The sequence below is a fragment of the Lipotes vexillifer genome, unplaced genomic scaffold (assembly GCF_000442215.2).
Source record: "Lipotes vexillifer unplaced genomic scaffold, Lipotes_vexillifer_v1.1 scaffold138, whole genome shotgun sequence".
NCBI lineage: Eukaryota > Metazoa > Chordata > Mammalia > Artiodactyla > Lipotidae > Lipotes > Lipotes vexillifer.
In genome coordinates this window covers 2,593,733-2,615,911 of record NW_006797971.1, presented here as the reverse complement: position 1 = coordinate 2,615,911, position 22,179 = coordinate 2,593,733, and the positions used below count along the sequence as shown (strand labels likewise).

Here is a 22,179-nt window from a genome sequence, read left to right as displayed (position 1 = left end):
AAACAATCAAAAGCTAAAAGAATTCAGCACCACCAAACCAACTTTATAGCAAATGCTAAAGGAACTTCTCTAGGCAAAAAAGAAAAGGTCACAACTAGAAACAAGAAAATTACAAACTGGAAAAGCTCACTGGTAAAGACCAACATAGAATAAAGGTAGGAAATAATCCATGCACAAAGCTAGTAGGGAAGTTAAAGAGAAAAGTAGTAAAATTATTTGTATCCACAATAAGCAGTTAAGGGATACACAAAACAATTAGATGTAAAATATATCGAAAACAATAATCATGGGAGAACAGTACAAATGCAGGGTATCTAAAATGTGTTTGAAATTAAGAGATCAGCAACTTAAAACAAGCACATAAAAATATACACTCTGTGGGCTTCCCTGCTGGTGCAGTGGTTGAGAGTCCGCCTGCCGATGCAGGGGACACAGGGTCGTGCCCTGGTCCGGGAAGATCCCACAGGTCACAGAGCGGCTGGGCCCGTGAGCCATGGCCGCTGAGCCTGTGCATCTGGAGCCTGTGCTGCATTATTTACAGTTGCCAAGACGTGGAAGCATCTAAATTTCCATCTACAGATGGATGGATAAAGAAGATGTGATATATATATATATACATACACACACACCTATACAAAAACCTCATGATAACCACAAAACAAAATCTATAATACATATACTCGCAAAAAAGAAAAAGGAATCCAAACATAACACTAAAGTCAATCATCAAATCACAAGAAAAGAGAGTAAAAGAAGAAAGGGGGGGAAAAGACCTACAAAAACAAATCCAAAAGAATTAACAAAATGGGAATAGGAACATACACATTATTAATTACCTTAAATGTAAATGGACTAAATGCTCCAACCAAAAGACACAGACTGGCTGAATGGATACAAAAACAAGGCCCATATATTTGCTGCCTACAAGAGACTCACTTCAGATCTAGAGACACATACAGAATGAAAGTGAGGGCATGGGAAAAGGTATTCCATGCAAATGGAAATCAAGGGAAAGCCAGAGTAGCAATACTTATATCATAAAAAGTTGACTTTAAAATAAAGACTGTCACAAGACAAAGAAGGACACTACATAATGATCAAAGGATCAATCCAAGAAGAAGATATAACAATTGGAAATATATATATGCACCCAACATAAGAGCACCTTAATAGATAAGGTAAATGTTAACAGACATAAAAGGAGAAATTGACAGTAACACATTAATAGTGGGGTGACAGTAACACCCCACTTACGTCAATGGACAGATCATCCACACACAAACTCAATAAGGAAAGGCAAGCCTTAAATGACCCATTAAGACCAGATGGACTTAATTGATATTTATAGAGCATTCCATCTGAAAGCAGCAGAATACACATTCGTTTCAAGTGCACATGGAACATTCTCCAGGACAGATAACACCCTGGGCCACAAAGCAAGCCTTGGTAAATTTAAGAAAACTGAAATCATATCAAACATCTCTTTGGACCACAACACTATAAGGCTAGTAATCAACTACAAGAAAAAAAAACTGCAAAAAACACAAACACATGGAGGCTAAACAATATGTTTAGCTAAACAATCAATGTATCATTGAAGAAATCAAAGAGGAAATCATAAAGTACTTAGAGAAAAATGAAAATATGACAATCTAAAACCTATGGGATGCAGCAAAAGCAGTTCTAAGAGAGTAGTTTATAGCAATACAACCGTACCTCAGGAAACAAGAAAAATCTCAAATAAACAACCTAATCTTATGCCTAAAGCAACCAGAGAAAGAAGAACAAAACCCAAAATTAGTAGAAGAAATCATAAAGATCAGAGCAGAAATAAATGAAATAGATACTAAAATAAAAAACAGAAAAGATCAATGAATCTAAAAGCTGGTTCTTTGAAAAGATAAATAAAATTGATAAACTGTTAACCAGACTCATCAGGAAAAAAAGAGAGGGTCCAAATTAATAAAATCAGAAATGAAAAAAGAACAAGTTACAACTGACACCACAGAAATAGATCGGATCATAAGATACTACAATAAACAACTATACACTAATAAAATGGACAACCTAGAAGAAATGGATAAATTCTTAGAAAGGTACAATCTCCCAAGACTGAACCAGAAAGACACAGAAAATATGAACAGACCAACTACCAGTAACGAAATTGAATCAGTAATTAAAAACTCCCAGCAAGCAAAAGTCCAGGAACAGATGGCTTCACAGGTGAATTCTACCAAATATTTAGAGAAGAGTTAACATCTATCATTCTCAAACTATTCCTGAAACTGCAAAGGAAGGAACACTTCCAAACTCACTCCATGAGGCCACTATCACCCTGACACTAAACCTAGACAAAGATATCACAAAAAAAGAAAATTATAGGCCAATATCACTTATAAAAATAGATGAAAAATTCTCAGCAAAATACTAGCAAACTGAATCCAACAATACATTAAAAGAACCACACACCATAATCCAGTGGGATTTATCCCAGTAACGCAAGGATTTTTCAATATCTGCAAATAACTGAATCTGATACACCGCATTAACAAACTGAAGCATAAGAACCATATGATCATTTCAATAGATGCAGAAAAAGGTTTTGACAAAATTCAACATTCATTTATGATAAAAACTCTTCAGTAACCAGGCAAAGAGGCAACTGACCTCGACATAAGAAAGGCCATATATGACAAACCCACAGCTAACATCATACTCAATGATGAAAAACTGAAAGCATTTCCTCTAAGATTGGGAACAAGACTAGACTGCCCACTCTCACCACTTTTATTTAACATAGTTTTGGAAGTCCTATCCACAGTAATCAGAGAAGAAAAAGAAATGAAAGGAATCCAAATTGGAAAAGAAGAAATAAAACTGTCGCTGTTTGCAGATGACATGATGCTATACACAGAAAATAATAAAGACACTATCAGAAAACTACTAGAGCTCATCAATGAATCTGGTAAAGCTGCAGGATACAAAATTAATATACAGAAATTTGTTGCATTTTTATACTCTAAAAGAGAAAGTAAGGAAACAACCATAATACTCTGATGAAAGAAACTGAAGATGACACAAACAGATGGAAAGATATACCATGTTCTTGGATTGGAAGAATCAATACTGTTAAAATGACCATACTACCCAAGACAATCTACAGTTTCAATGCAATCCTTAGCAAATTATCAACGGCACTTTTCACAGAACTAGAGCAAAAAAACTTAGAAATTTGTATGGAAACACAAAGACCCCCAAATAGCCAAAGCAATCTTGAGAAAGAAGAATGGAGCTGAAGCAATCAGGCGCCCTGACTTCAGACTAAACTACAAAGTTACAGTAATCAAAATAGTACAGTACTGGCACAAAAACAGACACATAGATCAATGGAACAGGATAGAAAGCACAGAAATGAACCCACACACTTATGGTCAATTAATCGACAACAAAGGAGGCAAAAATATACAATGGGGAAAAGACAGTCCCTTCAATAAGTGATGCTGGGAAAACTGGACAGCTACATGTAAAAGAATGCAATCAGAAAATTCTCTAACACCATATACAAAAATAAACTCAAAATGGATTAAAGACGTAAATGTAAGAGCAGATACTATAAAACTCTTAGAGGAAAATATAGGCAGAACACCCTCTGACATAAATCACAGCAATATCTTTTTCAATCTGTCTCCTAGAGTAATGGAAATAGAAACAAAATAAACAAATGGGACCTAATGAAACTTAAAAGCTTTTGCATACCAAAGGAAACCATAAACAAAACAAAAAGACAACCTACAGACTGGGAGAAAATATTTGCAAACGATGCTACGAACAAGGGATTAATTTCCAAAATATACGAACAGCTCATACAGCTTAATGTCAGTAAAACAAACAACCCAATCAAAAAATAGGCAGAAGACCTAAATAGACATTTCTCCAAAGAAGACATACAGATGGCTAACAGGAACACAAAAAGATGCTCAATATCACTAATTATTATATTAATGCAAACCAAAACTACAATGAAGTATCACCTCACATCAGTCAGAATGGCCATCATTAAAAACTCTACGAATAATAAATCCTGGAGAGGGTGTGGAGAAACAGGAACTCTCCTATAGTGTTGGTGGGAATGTAAATTGGTGCAGTTACTATGGAGAACAGTATGTAAGTTCCTTAAAAAACTAAAAATAGAGTTACCATATGATCCTGCAATCCCACTCCTGGGCATATATCCAGAGAAAACTTTAATTTGAAAAGATATATGCACCCAGTGTTCATAGCAGCACTATTTACAATAGCCAAGACATGGAAGCAACATCAACAGATGAATGGCTAAAGAAGATATGGTATATATATACACAATGGAATATTACCCAGTCATAAAAAAAAGAATAAAATAATGCCATTTGGAATGGACCTACAGATTATCATATTAAGTGAAGTAAGTCAGACAGAGTTAAGACAAATATCATATGATATCACTTATATGTGGAATCTTAAAATATGATACAAATGAACTTATTTACAAAACAGAAATAGACTCACAGACTTATGGTTACCAAAAGGGAGGGGGAGAGATAAATTAGGAGTTTGGGATTAACATATACACACTACTATATACAAAATTGGTAAACAACAAGGACCTACTGTATAGCACAGGGAACTATACTCAATATCTTGTGATAACCTATAATGAAAAATAATCTAATATATACGTATATATATATATATATATATGACTCAATCACTTTGCTGTACACTTGAAAGTAACACAACATTGTAAATTAACTATACTTCAATTAAAAATAATTTTTTTATGTACAAGGCTAACAGGTCCAGAGGGAGAATTGTAACCATTAATCTCACTAATAAATAACTGCTATACTTAAAAAAAAGAAAAGAAAAGAAAAACTAAACTGAAGAGACAGAGAAAGTTAGGCCATGGTAACACTAATCAAAAGAAAGTGGGAGTAGGTATGTTAATTTCAGACAGAGCAAACTTCACAGCAAGAAAAGTTATCATGGATAAAGAGGGGTATTACATAATAATAAAAGGGTCAACACTTCAAGAAGATAACAATCCTTAATGTGTATGCATCTAACAAAGAGCATCAAACTATGTAAGGCAAAATTGATAGATGACTGCAAGAAGAAGTAGATGAATCCACTATTATATCAGAGACTTTAACATTCCCTCTATCAGAAATGTGCAGATCCAACAGGCAGAAAATCAGTAAAGACAGAGATGAACTCAACAGCACCAGTAATCAGCTGGATATAATTGACACCTATAGCCTACTTCATCCAACAACAGCAGATTACACACTTTTCTCAAGCTAACATTAAACATTCACCAAAAGAGACCATATTCTGGGCCATAAAACACAATTCAACAAGTTTTAAAAACAGAAATTATATAATGTCTGCTGTCAGGCCACGATGGAATTAAATTAGAAATCATTAACAGAAAGGTTAACTGGAAAATCCCCAAATACTTGGAGATTAAACAACACACTTTTAATTAATACATGGGGTGAAGAAGAAATCTCAGTAGAAATTTTAAAATACTATGAATGAAAGGAAAATGCAAATACAAGTCTCAAAATTTGTGGGATACAGTGTAAACACTGCTTACAGGGAAAAGCATAAGAGAAAAAACAGAATTTACAGCATTAAATTCATACATTAGAAAATAAGAGAGATCTAAAAATCAACCATCTAAGCTCCACTTTAGGAAACTAGAAAAAGAAGAGCAAGTTAAATCCAAAGTAATTAGAAGAAAAGAAATAATAAAAATCTGAGCAGAAATCAATGAGACTGAAAACATGAAATCAACTGAGAAAAATCAACAAAACCAAAAAATGGTTCTTTGAAAAGATCAGTGAAGTCAATAAGTCTTTGTCCTGGATAAGTAGAATTAAAGAGAGATCACAGAAGTTACCGATATCAGAAATGGAAGAGGAGACTTCACCACAGATCCTGTGAACCCTAAACGGATAATCAACGAGTAACATGAACAACTCTAAGTCCACTAATTTGATAATGTAGAGGAAATGGGCCAATTCCTTGAAAGGTACAATCTTCCAAACTTCAAACAAGAAGAAATAAACAATCTGAATAGACCTGTATCTGTTAAAGAAATTAAATCAATAATTAGTAACCTTCCAAAACAGAAAGCAGCAGGCCCAAATGGGTTCACTGATAAATTCTACCAAAAATTTAAAGATGAAATTTTATGAATTCTCTAGGATCTCTTTCAGAAGATAGAAGGAGAGGGACTACTTCCTAACTCACCTATGAGGTCAGCATTACCCTAATACCAAAACCAGATAAAGCTATTACAAGAAAACTACAATCTCATGAAGATAGACACAAAGAGCCACAAAATGTCAGCAAATTGAATTTTAAAATGTATAAAAAGACTTACATACCATAACCAAATGGGATTTATCCTAGGTATGCAAAGCTGGTTCAACATTCAAAATCAATTAATGTGATCTATCATATCAACAGGCATCATATTATCATATCAATATCACATCATTACATATCACATCGAAGAGAAAACAATCACATGACCATACCAATAGGTGCACAAATAGCATTTCACAAAGTACAACACACACTCACAATAAAAACTCTTAGTAAACTAGAAAAAGGGAATTTCCTCAACCTGATAAAGATTATCTACCAAAAACTTACAGCTACATCATACTTAATTGTAAGAGAGTAGAACCTTTCCCACTAAGATCAGGAACAAGACAAGATATCCCCTCATCTCTCCTTTTCAACACTGTACTGGAAATCGTAGTTAAAGCAATAAGACAAGAAAAGGAAATAAAAGATATACAAGTTTGTAAGGAAGAAATAAAACTCTGTTCACAGATGACATGATTATCTATGGAAAGAATCCAAAAGAATCATTTTTAAAAAGCCTACAACTAATAAGCAATTACAGCAAGGTTGCAGGATACAAAGTTGATATACAAAAGTCAACTGCTTTCTCATGTACTAGCAGTAAAAAAGCAGAATTTGAATTAAAAGCACATTACCACCCCCAAAATGCTTAGGTATAAATCTTACAAAATATGTATGAGATCTATATGAGGAAAACAACAAAATTATGATTAAAGATATCAAAGAAGAACTAAAAAATTAGAGAGATATTCCATGTTCATGGATAGGAAGGTTCAATATTGTCAGTATACCAGTTTTTCCCAACTGGATCTACAGATTCAATGCAATGCCAATCAAAATGCCAGCAAGCTATTTTGTGGAAATAAATAAAATGATTCTAAAGTTTATATGGAGAGGCAAAAGACCCATGATAGCTAACACAATATTGAAGGAGAACAGCAAAGTCAGAGGATTGACACTATCCATATTCAAGACTTAGTATAAAGCTACAGTAATCAAGACAATGTGGTATTGGCAAAAGAACAGACAAACAGATTAACTGAACCAGATATAGAGCCCCCAAATAAATCCACAAAAATATGGTCAACTGGTTTTTGACAAAGATGTGAAAGCAATACAGTGGAGAAGAGGCAGTCTTTTCAATATACAGTGTTGGAAAAACTAGACATCCACATAAAAAAAAAAAAGAATCTAGACATAGACCTTACATTCTTCCCAAGAATTAACTAAAAAATGATCATAGGGGCTTCCCTGGTGGTGCAGTGGTTGAGAGTCCGCCTGCTGGTGGGGAGGACACGGGTTCATGCCCCGGTCTGGGAGGATCCCGCAAGCCGCGGAGCAGCTGGGCCTGTGAGCCATGGCTGCTGGGCCTGCGTGTCCAGGGCCTGTGCTCTGCAATGGGAGAGGCTGCAGCGTTGAGAGGCCCACGTACCGCAAAAAAAAAAAAAAAAAAAAAAAAGGTGATAAATACAAAACAATTTGTCAACTTGATATTATACAAGTATAAAAGTACTCTTATTTGCAATTTATTAATATAATGTTATTCGTCTCTTTACTCTGAATGTCACACTGAGCTCATACTCCTATTTATCAAATTTCTCAAAGGGAAATTCATCACCTAGTTTTTTTCTTTCTACTGGCAAAATAGGAAGTGTTTATATAGAAAACTGAGTATTCATTTCTGCAGCTCTGCAAGAAACTATTTACTTAGCTCTTTCCCATCTTTCAATCTACAAAGAGTCACCTCACAGCTTATAATTAAACAACTCTCCCTTATTTCTTAGTAAATTTTGTTTAAAAGAATTTCCTTATCAAGACAGCCAATTTACATACTGAAGTAAAAACTAAAAAGAAAATTTGAATACATGGAAACTAATATGGAAAAATGAAGAGATTTTTCTCCAAACATCCAAGATGGTTGAGTGATTTGGAAGATACTGGCAGATTTCCTCAGATAAGACAAGAAGCCATGTTTCTTCCTTTTTCTTACAACATTGATGGATCAGAACATGTCTGTGTTAAAATCTGAGTTTTCCCACGTGCATCCTGGAAGAAAGTAACTAATCATCATTTCCCAGAAGAGAAGAAAAAATAAATAAATAAAAGCTAGAACTCTAAGGCCTTACCACCAGATGAGAGGTAACATAATTGTAACACAGTGTGTCAAACCCACCCACATCCCTTCACACATACCAGTTCAGCAGACACAGACCTGACTTCCAACTGCCAGCACCTGCATTTCTTTGAGGGCTTTTTGTTGGTGGTGCTTAAGCGGTCTTTGTCACTCAAGTGGCAGAATAGAACTGCCAGGGAATTTGTAAAACCAGGAATAGTCTTCACCCAGTAACTGACGGGATTTGATGTACAAATACTCCAGCTTCTTCACCTCTCAAATGGTTAACTCAGGCATGTATTTTACACTGGCTCCCCAAGTTTTCCATGGGATATTAAGCTCCAGTCTTCCACAACCATAAACTGCTTAATAAGGCACTCTTTATTGGATATCAAATCAGTGCCTTATTAGGCATAGGTACTTTATATTTATTATTTCATCTAATCATCTCCAGAACTCTTTAAGGTAGACCAAAAAAGAGGAATCTGATTCAGTGGGTTAAGAATAACCTAACCATTGCTCAGAGTCACAGAGCAAGCCATGACTGTAACACAAGTATGTCCATAACTTGTGTTCCTTCACCAAAGGGACAGAACATGGAAGGGGGGAGATTCCATTCATATTATAAGGATTATATCTCAAACCTACAAAAAATAAAGTCCTCCTGTTTTGCTTTGCAAAGTAAATTGACTCTTTAAAAAAGTGCCTAATGCACACTAGTCTTTCAGCCAAAAGTTATCTTTAAAGTGTATCAGTAATGTCATTATAAATTAATCTACTGTCTACATATAAATATATATTTTAAATAACTGGTAATGGCTAATGTGAGTACTTTCCAATTTCTTAAAACCATCGTATTCCTTCACAGGTAAATTTCCTGATAAGAGTGATGGAGTGAAGGAATTTGTTTCTCTTATATGGGCTATAAACTAAAAAACAAAAAACAAGACATTAGTTATCATATAATCTAAGATTTTTAAGATAAACATAATACACATATCAATTTTACTTATCAAAATTAAAATTTTAAATATTAGAATAAAATAATGACTTTCAAATGCCCATATTTTGGTATATTTTATTCATTCATTCATTTAACACACACTCATGCGGGTTCTAAGATGTATAAGATACATTTTGTGACCAGTTTGTTACTAGAGATCAAGGAAGAAAGGAGGGAAAAATCAAGTAAAGATATACTGCAGAATGGAAGAAGAAAAAATAAAACATAGAAAGAGAAAATTTTACAGACTGCCAACCTCGATTTTTGTACCTTTACAGCTACATATACAAATACAGAACAATTCATTCATTCACTCAACCAACACCAAACAACCACTAAAAAGCAGACAGTGCTAGGAACTGGGTATACAATGACAGAAAAAGTAGTACTTGCCTTTAAGTTGCTTAAAATTAAGTTGCATAGCAAAGGAAGCTATCAAAAAATCAAAAGGTTGAATACTAAATGGGAAAATATATTTGCAAATGATATATCTGATAAAGGGTTAATATCCAAAATATACAAAGAACTCAACATCAAAAACAACCTGATTAAAAACTGAGCTGAGTGGGGCTTCCCTGGTGGCACAGTGGTTGAGAGTCCACCTGCCGATGCAGGGAACACAGGTTCGTGGCCCTGTCCCAGAAGATCCCACATGCCGTGGAGCGGCTGGGCCTGTGAGCCATGGCCGCTGAGCCTGCACGTCCGGAGCCTGTGCTCCGCAACGGGAGAGGCCACAACAGTGAGACCCGCGTACCACAAGAAAAAAAAAAAAAAAACTCAGCAGAGGACCTGAATAGACATCTTTCCAAAAAAGACATACAGATAGCCAATAGGCACATGAAAAAGTGCTCAGCATCACTAATCATCAGAGAACTGCAAATCAAAACCACAATGAGCTATCACCTCACACCATTAGAACAGTTATTATCAAAAAGACAAGAAATGACAAGTGTTGATGAGGATGCAGAGAAAAAGGACCCTTGTGCCCTGCTGTTAGGAATGTAAATTTGTGCAGCCACTATGGAAAACAGTATGGAGGTTCCTCAAAAAATTAACCATAAAACTGCCTTATGATCCAGCAATCCATTCCCTGGTATTTATCCAAAGAAAATGAAAACACTAACTCGAAAAGATATGTGCACCCCCATGTTCATTGCAGCATTATTTACAAGAGCCAAGACATGGAAGCAACCTAAGTGTCCATCCATAGGTGAATGGAGAAGTTTTTTTTATATATATACACATATACATACAATGGAATATTATTCAGCCATAAAAAATGAAATCTTGCCATTTGCAACAATATGGATGACTCTAGAGGGTATTATACTAAGTGAAGTAAGTCAGATGAATACCATATGATCTCATATATGGAATCTAAAAAACAAGACAAGCAGAACAAAACAAAACCAGACTAATAAATACAGAAAATAAAAAGGTGGTTGCCAGAGGGGGAGGGTGTGGGGTGGTGGGGGAAAGAAGTGAAGGGGATTAAAGAAGTATATACCTCCATTTATAAAACAAATAAGGCACAGAGATGTAATATACAGCATAAGGAATATGGTTGATAATACTGTAATAACTTTGTATGGGGACAGATGGTTACTAGACTTATATTGGTGATCACTTCAAAATGCATGTAAATGTCAAATCACTACACAGCATACCCAAAACTAACATAATATTGTGCATCAATTATATTTCAATAATAAAAAACCCGGCCCTAGGGCTTCCCTGGTGGCACAGTGGTTGAGAGTCCGCCTGCCGATGCAGGGGACATGGGTTCGTGCCCCGGTCTGGGAAGATCCCACATGCCGCGGAGCGGCTGGGCCCGAGAGCCAGGGCTGCTGAGCTTGCGCGTCCGGAGCCTGTGCTCCACAACAGGAGAGGCCACAGCAGTGAGAGGCCCGTGTACCGCAAAAAAAAAAAAAAAAAAAAAAAACCCTGCCCATTAGCTCTTCTCAACAACAAAATGTAAATAATTTACAGCATTTACCTACTAAATGTTATTAAATTGAATTACTTCAAAAGCATTATAAATAGAAAACCTGATAAATTTCTGGACTTCTTATAGAACACATTTGCTTAATAATGTGTAAGCATCATTGATATAATGTTGACAAAGTTGGATGGTCCAACAGAAAGTGCATAGGTTTAAGGTTTCACATACATGGGCAAGAAGCCTAGCTCCACCACTTATCTGGCTTTTTGACCATAGGCAAGTCACTTAGCCATGCTGAGCCTTTTTCTTATTAAGCGAAATAAAGATAACAACAATTACCTCCCATGGTTGTTGAAAGGATTAAATAATATATCAAATGTAAAGTAAACAGCACAATGCCAGTTAGAAAAATATGTCCTCAATAACTATTAGCTCTCATTCAAATCCATTTCAAATATAGTGATAACAGAACACCAAAAAGCCTGGAATGCTCACTTTGTTTTATATTTTACTCCTTACTATAAAAATTAATATACTGACCTTCTATTTATTAGTAAAAATTAATGTATTCCGCTTCTAATTCTATAATGATTCTCACTTATCTTTGAGAATTTGATAAAAATGATGAACTTCTTCCTCCCCAAATACCACATATATACACAGTATTTTGTATCAATTTAGGGACATTAACAGATTCTCTGAAAGCTAGATTAGAAACTATATTCTAGCTGGCTGTTTAAAATAAAATTAATTCAAATTAAATAAAATTAAAAATTCAGTTCTGGGCTTCCCTGGTGGTACAGTGGTTAAGAATCCGCCTGCCAATGTAGGGAACATGGGTTCAGGCCCTGGTCTGGGAGGATCCCACATGCCGCAGAGCAACTGAGCCCATGCATCACAACTACTGAGCCTGTGCTCTAGAGCCCGCGAGCCACAACTACTGAAGCCCACGTGCCTAGAGCCTGTGCTCTGCAACAAGAGAAGCCACCACAATGAGAAGCCCGTGCACCGCAACGAAAGTGTAGCCCCTGCTCACCGCAACTAGAGAAAGACTGTGCGCAGCAACGAAGACCCAACACAGCCATAAATAAATAAATAATTAAGTAATAAATAAATTTAAAAAAATTCAGTTCTTCAGTTGTACTGGTCACATTTCAAGTGCTCAATAGCCACATGAGACTAGTGCCTACTGGATAACACAGAAATAGAACATTTCCATCATCCCAGAAACTTCTATCAGAACTGTTCTGGAGTATTAAAATGGTACGATAAGTAAAACTATTTTTCTCTGTGCTTCTGTTTTGTTTTGTTTTATAAAATATCTAGCTATCTCTCTTTGAAGCAGATTCCCAAGAGGGTAGAGGCTGTGAATATTTTGCCTATCACTGAATCTCTAGGGTCCAGCACATAATAAGCATTCAGTAGATATCTAAGAGCTGACATTATAATTTTGTTTTGGTTATATTAATCTAGCAAAAATTGACTAAATTGGTAAAGACCAGAGCTGAAAGCTGTGAATACGAGCATATAAATAGTTTAAAAATTTTTGTAAGTAGCAGGTCAATTTATATGTACTGCCAACTGATAAACTCCTGAAGCCAGTGAGGGCTACCTATGCAGACTTTAAATTTTTTTAGCTATACATTTTGGCTAGATAACTTAAGCAAAATTTTAAGCCCTGTCCACAGCCTATTCTATTCAAGAACAGGAAAAATACATATTTATAGCTAATTATTTTTCATTATTCCTATCTGGGTTTTTTTCCTAGATAGAGCAGTTGGGTAACTTATTTTTAAATAGTATGTATATATTCACAGACTGTCATTTTTAACAAAAGAAACATTTAAAAAATTCACCAAAGTTTTATAACTTAAAGATTATGGCATTAAGATTTTAGAAAATCTATTTCTTTTCAACATATCTTGAAATCAAGACAAAATTGCTGCTATATACAGAACAGTAAAAGGTCTAATAATAATTTTGCACTTACACTGACACATTTTTTCTAATGGTATATTCATCCAAATCGTCATCAGAGCTGCTATCAGTTGCATCAGAATCCAGACCCTCTTCAACATGAGACAACAGCCCTGTAGCAGACAGTGCAAATCTTTGGATTTCTGCAGCTGTACACCGTGCAAAGCCATTTTTTGTATCATTCCACAATTTATTCTCTGCAGTCAATAAGTTGATGTCTGGTTTAATTTCAGTGCATTTAGGTAAACTGTTATCCAAAATTGTGGTAGGTTCATGAAAAATCTTCATTTTGGGGAGCTGATGTTCCATAGAAAATTTCATTTGCTGACCATAGTGCTTAACAACATGCTTTGCCAGGAGCATCTGCAAATGTTTCTGAGTTCTTCTAGCTTGGCTAAGTAAAATTTTCTGTTTGCTTACACAATGAAGTAAACGAGCATTCACTTCCTCCTCTTTTTCAGCAGTTGAGGAACTAATAGGCACGTCTGAGTGGTCAGGCCCAATTTTGTTTTGAGCACAGTGCAATAAACCCTTTTTAATCTCAGAGTCACTATCTTTATCCAAAAGTGCATTCTTTTGGTACCACTTACAGTTTTTCAGTTGTCCTTTATCTACATTAGTGTCTTTGGTTATATTTGAATCCAAAATAATTTGTACATCTGTCATGCACTGACTTGTGGTATCTGACAGAGGTTCCTTTTTGATGAACTCTTCAGAATGAGAATGACAGATTTTACTGAGCTGAATGTTGCTACCATTACACAGTATGTTTTTCAGCTTATTGCAGTGGGGTTCCCCTAATTTCTTTTGTTTATAATTCTCACTGTATTTATTTAATGTAGCATTAGAACTCATTAAAAGAACAGTCTGGTAATGTTTTGAAGACTGAGAGGAGCCAAAATGTTTTAAATTCACAAAATTAGTGCTAAGAGTAGGTTCAGGAGTTGGAAATCCCAGCATCTGAGAGAAAGTGTCTCCTTTTAGCTTTTCATCTACCGTTCTTGGACCTTCCATGCATAGCATCTTGTCCGACTCCATGGTACTTGGTAAAGATGAAAAGCAGATACCCTTTGTTGCTGCCTCCCTCAGAGCTGGGGTCATGGCGAATCCTGCAGATAATTACTGCAAACCTAAAATAATGTAAAAATAAATGATCAAATATCAAGAAAAAAGTTTTATGCTTATACTTTCCCCAAGGGCAACACTTTCAATGTCTCTGATTAAAAAGTGAATGGAACTAAATTCCTCCTCTATTTCCCAACTCCTAACATTATCTCTGCTCTTTGCTAGCTCATAAGGAATTCATAAGGACTATTCTTCATTCTGACTGTGGGCCTAATACCCAACACTCCAATGAAAGTTGCACAGTGCCTAGTATTTAAGAGTTAGACAAATATTTGTGAATGCAATTACATCTCAGGATTCCATTTTTTGGACAATGTTTGGTGAGAGTTAAAAGAAAAAAATCCAACCTGGGATTCATACTTGAAAATGTGACTCAATCCCACAGTTTCAGCCAAAAGTATTATTTTTATAAAATATAATAAATTGCTCAAAACCTTCATTTCTCAATTTAAACTTCGCAATCTGAACAGTATTAATAATAACTAAAATGTAGGAAATAAGGTAATAAGATATAAGTGAACTGAACTACAAAAAAAGTATATAATTGGGAATTCCCTGGCGGTCCAATGGTTAGGACTCTGCACTTTAATTGCCAGGGTAAGGGTTCAATCCCTGGTCAGGGAGCTAAGATCCCACAAGCCTCACAGCACAGCAAAAAAAAAAAAAAAAAACACAGCAGTGAGAGGCCCGCGTACCGCAAAAAAGAAAAAAAAAAAAAAAAAAAAAAAAAAAAAAGTATATAATTTCACAGGTGCTAAAAATAACGTGGTAGTAAAAACTAGCCTAATCTGCAATGTGCAAATTTTTTTTCTGAAAAATCATCTGCAATCATTATTTTCCTTTTCACAAATGGATAGTCATCAATTATCATTACAGAAGCTCTTACTCCTGCCTGAAAAATAGGGGGGAATGTAACAGATGACACTAAAGATTAATCCCATAATTAAAACAAATTTTATTTTAGCAAAATAAAAAGTATAAAACCATATATTCTGACTCATAAAAAAGTTAATCTAGTACTATTAAAAATTATGATGAAAAAAATTATGAAGATTGAAGAGTTAGTGAAAAAAATTTTCTTCATTAACAATTACAAGTTTTTGAAGATCCTTTGGAACTATGACACTCCATAATTTTTGTTTCAATGCACATGACAGTTAATAGCCATTTAAATGGCCACACTCCCATACTGTATGTCCCCAGGAGGTAGCTGTAACTCTACACCCTTCATTCTTGTTTAAAAACCCAGAACCAAAAGCTGATTCTTTGCAAAGACTAATAAGAATGATCAAAAGGAAAAAAAGGCACAAAAACTTCTATGCAATTAAAATAAAAATCTACACACAGCGTTAAAAGCAAGTGATAGACTAGGAGAAGATAACTGCAACATATATCAATAGACAAAGGATTAGTATCCAGAATATATTAAGAACTCCTAGAAACGGGCAAAGGTTACAACAGTCGGACACTTCAGAGATGATGACATCCAAATGGTCATTAAATATATACTCAACTTTACCAGTAATAAATGAAATGCAGATTAATAATGCAAGAGACCAGTTTTCTAATCACCAAATTGAAAAGAGGGTTTTAAGTCTGAAAATATCACTTACCATGGGAACATGGGTAAATAAGATTTCTCACATCTGTTTGAACTATAAATTGATTCTATAATTTGACAATAATGTGGAAAATGTGTTTGTCACAGGTGCACAAGAGATCAGTGTTTGTATGAGCAAAACACTCATTCAAAGCAACCTAGACATCTAACAGTGAGAGAATGGATATCAAAACATGATGGAATACTAGAATAGCAGTTAAAAAAAAATGACCTAGATCTATATGTATCAATATGGACAAACCTCAAAAGCAGAATAAAGTTTAAAAAAAAAGAAATGGTGCAGAATATATATAGTATGGTACCATATAAATAAAACACAAACACAAAACCATACCATACTTATGTACATATACATGTGCGTGTTTATGTGTTTACAAGAATAAAAGACGAACCAGAAAAATACCCACCAAAATTGTAACAGTAGTTGCATCAGGTAAGTTCCATGAAACAGAAGAGTGGTGTTTTAAGAGGAGCTGAATTTTAACTACAGTATTTTATTACTTGGGGGAAAAAGATTAAATGAAGTATGAGCAAATGTTAATCGTTGTTAATTCTGTGTGATAAAAATAAATGTTTGCCTTTTTTATATTTTACTGTATAATGTCTCCAAAAAATGTAGATTTCTGTATAATTTTCTGTCTCAAAATTTATACACTTTTATATAGTGCCTCAAAAATAATAAATCTTATATATAACAGATTTTCATTTATTCTAAATCCAAAACAAATAGGAAAACAAAAATAACCATAATATTGGGTTTTCTTTTTAAAAATATATTTTGCACTCTACTTTTATGAGAAATAGAAAAATAATTATAAAACAAGCTAGCATTGGGAAATTTTTTTTCAAGATTCAGTCTGTCACTTGATCAACTCAATGACCTGTAACTTCTAATTTATAAACATCTACAATAGTATTTAAATAACTACTTTGCTCTCTGAGGGAAACTGTCCTAATCACAGTTCTCTCTGAGGTAATCATATTCAAAAGATACTATACTCTATCCCCTCCTTACCCACCTTTCAAAAATTTGAACAGGGTGCTAAGGATATAATCAAAGTGGCTAGCAGCAGGGGCAAAAGGTGAAATAAGAAGAAGCAGTGGAGTTCATCTTAGGCCCTGGATAAACTAAAGATAAGGAGAAACTAAAAATAAGAAGCAGAAAAAAGATACATAGATTAAGAGATAAGAAATGGAGTTGGTAGAAAAAAGAGAAGCGAAAGAAATGTAGACATTGAGAGTGGCTAAGGAACCTTATGGTAGAGAACTAGAATAAAACATACACACAAAAACTCTGGTAAGATCTCTAGGGCTTACTTGGTATGATAGGCAGCTTCTAAAGTGATCTTAATAATACCCATCTCCTGGTATTCATGCCTTTGTGTAATCCTCTCCTCTACAGTGTGGACTGGATTTAGTGATTTGCTTCTAGCAAACAGAATACAGCAGAGATAATGGGATGCCACTTTCAACATTAGGTTACAAAGATACTGTGGCTTCCATCTTGTCACCCCTCTCATCCGGGAGCACCAGCTGCCATGTTGTGAGCTGGGAAGACCCTCACAGCAAAGAACTATTGTCTTCAGCCAACAGACAGCAATGACCTAAAGCCTGCCAACCAGCCATGTGAATGATCTGAGAAGCAGATCCTTCCTCAGTCAAGCCTTCAGATGCCTGCAGCTCCAACCAACACTTTGACTGCAGCCTTGTGAGAAACCTTGAGCCAGAGGCACCCAGCTAAGCCAAATCTAAATTCCTGACCCCCAGAAGCTGTGAAATAAATGTTTTAAATTTTGGAGTAATGTGTTACCTAGCAATAGATAATTAACACACTTGGATATAAAGATTTGGGGATTCTGGACTCTGGAAGGCCCAGCCATATCACAGTTCGTATTCTAGGATTTCCATGAAGTTCTTCTGTATTCTACTCCTGACTCCATCCTTATTAAAAAACCCTAGCCTGAAAGTCTCTCTACTTTGCAACCAAAAGAAACTCAGGAAAATAACTGTCTCCTATTATTAAAAAAGGTTAAATTATGTTCATATAGTTTTAGCATAAAACTCAAGTCCATTTATTCCAATTTTTAAAAATACCTAAATATGTAATCACTGTGTATAAACAAGGCTTACTAACTGATCATCCTAAACTCTACCACTTCTGACTACCTCCATATTAACATAAACAACTACACTTATTACTAACATTTCTAGGATCTACAACTGCTTGGATTTTTCACTATTTTGTTAACTACTATGTTTTCAAGATGCAAAAGTAGCTAACATATAGCAGACACTGAATTAATATTTGGTGAAAAATAAGTGGTTGCCATTATACTTAAAATCCAAAGTTTTTCTTACCATGGCCTACAAAGTTCTACACTATCAAGTCCCTGACTACTTAGCCTCCTGTAACTATCTCTATGGGTTACTGCACTCCATAAACACTAGCCTCTGTGTTATTCTTGAAACACACCAAACAAGTCTTTGCTTCAGGACTTCGTATTTGCTGGAACAATTTTCCACAAATAAGATAGCTAGCTCCCTCACTTCATTCATGTTTCTGCTCTACAGTCACGTCCTCAGAGAGTCCTGCCTTGACTAATTATTTAAAATAGCTTTAGCCCCTCACTTCATGATTCTCCATTCCCCTACACTGTTTTATTGTTCCTCGGGGTGCTAATGTCAGAATCTGACTTTATATTACATTCTAGAAAGTAATATAGTCTAAGGGCAGAACTCAATTTTGTTCAATGTTCTAATCTGCAGCACTTAAAACAATGTCTAGCACACAATAATTGTCAGATATTTGTTGGCTGAATTAATAAACAGAGAGTTATGATTTTTAAAGGTATTCCAGAATTTAAGTAGTAACAACACCTATTTCAGTTATTATTTTTAAAATAACTGTTACAAACACAGCAATATATAAAAAGAATAATAAGTCACAACCAAGTATGCCTTATTCCATGAATGTAAGACTGGTTCAACATTTTAAAAAAATTAATTATTGAAATTCACCATATCAAAAGACTAAAGAAAAAAAACAAAAAAGCATCTGACAAAATCCAGTATCTGTTCATAATTAGAAAAAAAAAAGAACTCAGTAAATTAGGAAAAGGAGGGAAATTGCTTAACCTGAAAAAGAGTAACTACACAAAAGCCTAGAGACTGCTTCATGGTTAATGTTGAAAGACTGAATGCTTTTACTATAAGATACTTTCTTATCACTCCTATTCATCATCACATTAGAGGTCCTAGCCAGTGGAACAGAAGAAGAAAAAAAGAAACAAAACACATAGAAATCTGGAAAATAAAAAGTAAAACTGTGTCTATTCATTGATGACATGATTTTCTACATAGAAAATCCCAAGGGATCTATAAAAAAAGCTCCTAGATCTAATGAGTTTACTAGGGTAGCAGACATAAGGTCAAGATACAAAAATCATTTATATTTCTAGATACTGGAAATGAAAAAACCAGAAATAGAAATTTTAAAAATAGTATTAACTCCAATAGCTTAAAAATATGAAATACTTAGTTATAAATCTAACAAAAAAAATGTGCAGGATCTACACACTGAAAAAAAACAACCACCAATGAAAAACAATCAAGTAAGATCTAAATAAATGGACTGACACATTGTGTTCATGGATTAATTATTCAATATTGTTACAATGTTATTTCTCCTTAAACTGATCTATAGATTCAACACAATCCCAATCAAAATCTTGGCAGAATTTTTGCTAATATCAACAAGCTGATTCATAAATTTGTATGGATAGGGAAAGCAACTAGAATAGCCCAAACAAGAAAAAGAACAAAGCTGAAGGACTCATACTACCTATCTATTTACAGTAGTCAAAATAAACATAGATTGGCAAAAGAATGGACAGATAGATCAATGGAAAAAATAGAGAGCTCTGAAATAGACCCACACGTCTATGGTCAATTGATTTTTGGCAAAGATGTAATGGCAATTCAATGCAGAAGGACTTTGTTTTTTTAAAAACAAATGATTCTGGAACAATAAGGCATCCATATGCAAAATCCTGAGCCTTAACCCACACCTCATACCTTATACAAAAATAGTCACATCCATCAGGATGGATCATAGACCTAAATGTAAAACTTAAAACCATAAAATGTCTAGAAAAAAATAGGAGATCTTTGTGAAACTGGGTTGGGCAAAGATTTTTTTTTAGCTATGACACAAAAAACATTATTCATAATAGAAAAAAATTGATTAACTTGCACTTCCTCAAAATTAAAATAAACAATAAAATAAACATTTAACAACTATTTAAAACATAACAACTGAGGAGCCTTTGACATAATATGTCTAGGAATTAGTGGAAATCAGATGTGCAAACTCCTGAAAGTCACTGGATTTACCATTCAGGTTAACTCTGAATAATGGTTTTGACCATTATACAGTTTTAAATTGTAATTATTTTCAATGGTATATTATTTCATTTTTACACATAATAGACAACTGGTTAGAGGCAGAATGCATAAGGAATACTGATTTGAGAGCATAAAATAATAATTCTGCAAATTCACCTGAAGATATCTCCATTAGTAATTATAAAATTATAATTATAATTATAATTAGTAATTATAAAATTACTTTATATCATCTAAAAGGTATCTCCAGTATTTCAGAAGCCAATTTAAGACAGTGAGAATAACTAACCACAAGTAAGACCATCTGGTTTTCATTTGGGTATAAATCCACCCATACCACAAGTTATTTATAGAGAAGTGCTTGTGAATGACAGCTGTAAACCTATTTCATCTTTTAAAAACAAAACAAATAAAAATCTTCCAAAAAATATGGAAATTAACCAGTTGACTTTTTAAAAGCAGAAAATAAAGAAATGGCCAACATTAAGTCATAAATGTAGTTTTGTCTATTTTTGGTAGAAGCTGGATTTTAACCTCCATTTAATACATATTTGATCTAAGATCAAACATTCAACAGTTCAGTTAACACATATTTATTGAGAAGTATGTAAGAGACACTACCCTAGGTACCAGAAAGATTGTAGAGAGCATGACAAATAAGGTTTCTATTCTCACAGAGCCTACATTCTAGCTAGCAAATGGTAGATAGAGAATATACAAACAAGAAAACAAAAAGATCAGAAGTAAATAGGGTTTTTATAAAAATTAAACAAAGTAGAGTAATAGAGCATAACTACACTACAGTAGGAGCTAATTTAGATTTGTAGATGAAGGAAGACTTCTGTGTTGGTGACATCTGCTCTGAGACTTGAAGTGACAATAACAAGCTAACCAAGGTTTGGGGTAAGAGCTTTCCAAGGAAAAAAGACAATTAATAGAAAGCTGTAAAGCAGGAATAAATTAGGGGTGTTTGTGGAACAAAAATTACAAACTTGTCTAGACATAATGAGCCAGAGAGAGAAAGGAGCTCAGGATCAAGCCAGGGAGTTCACTTACATTTATCTGAACAAAGGAAGAGGTGTTACAAAGGAGGAAGAGCCCTAAGAGGAGACTTAGAAAGTCGAGTTAGTGGGACTTCCCTGGCAGTCCAGTGGTTAAGACTCTGAGCTCCCAATGCAGGGGTCACAGGTTTGATCCCCGGTCAGGGAACTAAGATCCTGCATGCTGCACGGTGTGGCCAAAAAATAAATAATTTTTTAAAATGCACACTCCCATTCATTAAAACGTTAAAAAAAACCCAAACACCCCCCCCCCAAAAAAAAGGAAAAGAAAGAAAGAAAAAAGAAAGTCCAGTTAGTGAGAGAAAAGGAAATTCCAGAGTGTAGGTATTGAGATTCCAAAGTGTTCAACAGTATGTTAAAAACACATGGGCAGCTCTATCAAATGCCATAGTGAGATCAAATAAAATGAAGATAAAGAAGTGACAGATGATATATTACTTTCTAAGAAATCTGTTGAAGTCTTGCTTTTTCTTAAAAGTAAAGAAATACCCCACTCCAGCTCTTACTAGCCTTCCA

At 34.5% G+C, this 22,179-nt stretch overlaps 1 protein-coding gene across 1 annotated transcript in view; it reads right to left on the bottom strand.

The window, feature by feature from the left end:
• KANSL1L (KAT8 regulatory NSL complex subunit 1 like) overlaps window positions 1-14,553 on the bottom strand; it is a 126,439-nt gene extending 111,886 nt beyond the window's left edge. Inside the window, exon 1 of the mRNA XM_007470022.1 lies at window positions 13,466-14,553. Within this exon, the coding sequence (XP_007470084.1) occupies window positions 13,466-14,553 (1,088 nt within the window). The remainder of the gene's footprint in view (window positions 1-13,465) is intronic.
• Window positions 14,554-22,179: the final 7,626 nt, after the last annotated feature.